General features: G+C 39.5%; 1 protein-coding gene across 1 annotated transcript in view; it reads right to left on the bottom strand.

The window, feature by feature from the left end:
• LOC107732449 (BMP/retinoic acid-inducible neural-specific protein 3-like) overlaps window positions 1–3,219 on the bottom strand; it is a 48,997-nt gene that overhangs the window by 14,482 nt on the left and 31,296 nt on the right. Inside the window, exon 8 of the mRNA XM_016543788.1 lies at window positions 1,045–1,267. Coding sequence (XP_016399274.1) covers window positions 1,045–1,267 — 223 coding nt within the window. The remainder of the gene's footprint in view (window positions 1–1,044; window positions 1,268–3,219) is intronic.

Raw genomic sequence — 3,219 nt, 5'->3', positions numbered from 1 at the left:
GCTGCAGGTGCGTGATGTGATATGATGACCATGTGAATCCTCATGGTCTGTTGTTTGCTGCTTTTTGCGCATGTAAATTAATCCCCGGGAAACAAATGTTAGTATTTTTAACGGGTCACAGACACTTATCCTTTCTAATTTAATTCAATTCTAATTTAAAATAATCTTATCGGTTAAGGGTTAACAAGCGTCGGTTGTCAGTTAGCCTATTTCCAAACAAAAGGAAATATATCGTTATCAGCCACAATGAGTTGAAAAATATCGGCATATCGGATATCGGCAAAAATCCAATATCGTGCATCCCTAATTGGGATATTCAATGTATAAATCACACAATTATCATTTATATATGCATTTTAATGTTGTGTGTGATCTGTGATTTTTCACTGAATTAATAAACATTTTATTTTACTTTAACCATATAATTGTTTATATAGGATAATACAATAATTAGGTTTGCCAACTAAAAGAGAAGAGAATAAAATTCCTGTATCTGTTGCTGTTGATATCAAAGGCTGTATATAAGGCAAATTAGAAGGATGAAGACATAGATAGGCTGACCTCAAACTTCCGCACACAAAAAGAAAAATATGCATTGTAAAAGAAAATATGATACAGATAAAAGTTCACTCACATGTTGTTTGAAAATGTTTCATTTTAAGAGCATTTTATTTACTTTTGTACAATAAACTTTGTTGGTGCTTGGTAGCCAATGTAAAATCTAGGGCCTGAAGCAAAACCAGTTGAGAACCACTATACCAACTTTAGTCTTATTGATTGTGGTTAAACACAAAGTTGTCTCCCTGGAGACAAGAACACTAGTGCTCCCTTTCACTCTGAAGCATGCTGACAAACATTCCTCTTGGCAGCCCATGGAGTCTGAAATGCGGGCCACTCATGAACACAAGTAATAATGATGATAAACACTATGTGAAGAGTTTCCTCTCTGGATACAGTAATTGGGGGCATTATTCCATTTCGGAATTAAGTATCAGTGTATTTATCACCACAACAATGAGGAGATAATGAGTCTGTTGTGCTCACCTTTCACGCGGTAAGTTGATGTGGGGCTGCTTTTGGCACCTCTTGCTGAGGCTGAAGAGCTTGTAAACCACTCGCTGAGCTCGCTTGAAGAGACTTTTCATGCTGCTTTCCAGCTGCTCATAGCGCCGCTGAAATACACCATCCAGCGACCACAAATGTTGGATCATTGAGGAGTTGAGGAAGAAATTCTGCGGCAGCCTCATCAGAAATGTTTTGAACTCATCTGTAGAAGAAAGAATACATTCTCTCAGATATAGGAGTGTTGTCATGTAAACTTGACTGAACAGTGGGTACATGCCTGAATGCACTACCTTTATACTTCACTCTCCTTGACAATAAGAAGGAATCATTTCACTGAAGACACATTTTTTTTCTCAAGCAGTTCCTACAGAGCACTTCATTTTAGCTGATGGGGCAGAACGCTGAATGCCTTTGATGCTCCTAACAGAAGCTGAATGATACCTGAGAGAGTATGTATATCTGGCACTTCCTGATAGCTCTAATAACATAAACTTTGAAAGTAATTGAACTCTGGGATATTTTGGGAAGGGGGGGAAAAGATGACTGTGGAAGAAAAAAAATCCATGCGTTAATGGTCACTGTGGGTGACCTCGACATGCAGTAATACAGTACCTAAACATTATGCTAAGTGCTCTCATTCATATGCTTGATGAAATATGCTGGATGGGCAATAAAGCATTTTATGGGTGAATATTTCTGCTCTACATACTGTAAGGCAATATGTTGAGAGCAGGATATTTTTTTCTAATCCCACACTGTCTCTGAAGGACATTGTGTGGGGAATGTCAGGATTCACTGAAAGGTGTTCATATTAATTCCAACGATTGACCAGTGTACATTAGACAAAAGTATATTAGACAAGACACCACAGGTCAACAAGGTAAAAATATTAACTAATAATTATTGTCATAATTCCCCAGTTGATTAATCACAGTACATTTTTGTGTATTACAAGTTTTCAGAAATGTTACATTTAAATATGCAAATCATGCAATATCTAATTAAATATGGACAAATTTGCATCGATTTCCACAACACAAATATGAAAAATCTGATAAAGACAGGTTCAAAATTCTTGTTTAATTTTTATTGACATGTTAAAGTTGAAGGTTCTTTCACAGGGGATTTTGGATATCATTTTTTGCCACTACATAAATCTGAAAATACTGAGAACAGCCAGATTTTTTTCACCATGTTTATAGGAATAAAATATTATATAAATAATGTGAATGAAGATATATGAACAATCCTTCTGTAAAAATGTTTGAAATATAGATAGGAATGAAACTGTAAAGTTTGTTGTGTGTGTGTGTGTGTAAGTACTAGAGCCCGACCGATATATCGTTTAGCCGATATTATCGGCCGATATGAGCCTGTCGCCGATATATCGGTATCGGCAAATACGCCGCCGATACGCCGCCAATATGAACATATTTTTTTACAGAACATAATGCAGATAAAATGCTTGAAATGGTGTAATTACTTAGTTTGTCCAGCAGAGCGCGCCCCATTGTTTGCTACTGGCAACCTAGATGAAACGCTTTAAAGCTTAAGTCTATGGAAAACCACTGAAACTTCGAACGGCCATATCTCCCTAACAGCGTGGCGGATCCTCACCAAATTCGGGGGATCCCTTCAGCTTGAGGAACCCTCTCGAACGCGAATCGAGTGTACATCTCGAAGCCCTCTTTCGAATGAGACCACCCCCGCGTCGATAGCCCCCGGGGTTCGGGAGTTATGGGCAGTTAAATTCGCGGTCTGGCGCCGACCGATCTAGTGATCCTGGGGGGCTACCGACGTGCGGAGGGTGGCGTTCGAGAGGGCTCCTCGAGCTGAAGGGATCCCCCGAATTTGGTGGAGATCCGCCGGCGCGTTCGCGAGATAGTGACACCAGCCAACACTTTCACTTCAGTAAGGAGGTCTCTTGTTCAGGCAGCAGCATTCAAGCGTTGTCTTATTCGACCGTAAGTGCCCTGCGAAGTGGACTTCACATGAAATTCCGCCATGATTCCAGTTCCAAGGGAACGTACACGTTACATTCAAAGGGCATTAAAGTGCGCGAGACATGCATTTATATTTATTTACAGAGGTATGTCACATTTCACACTTGTCACAGTAAGTTTCATCTGTGTGTGAAGACAGTAGCGCAAATCC

Source organism: Sinocyclocheilus rhinocerous, unplaced genomic scaffold (assembly GCF_001515625.1).
Source record: "Sinocyclocheilus rhinocerous isolate Xijiao unplaced genomic scaffold, SAMN03320098_v1.1 scaffold1150, whole genome shotgun sequence".
NCBI classification, from domain to species: Eukaryota; Metazoa; Chordata; class Actinopteri; order Cypriniformes; family Cyprinidae; genus Sinocyclocheilus; species Sinocyclocheilus rhinocerous.
The sequence above is the reverse complement of the archived record's forward strand: the minus strand, read 5'-3'. Positions and strand labels throughout refer to the sequence as shown.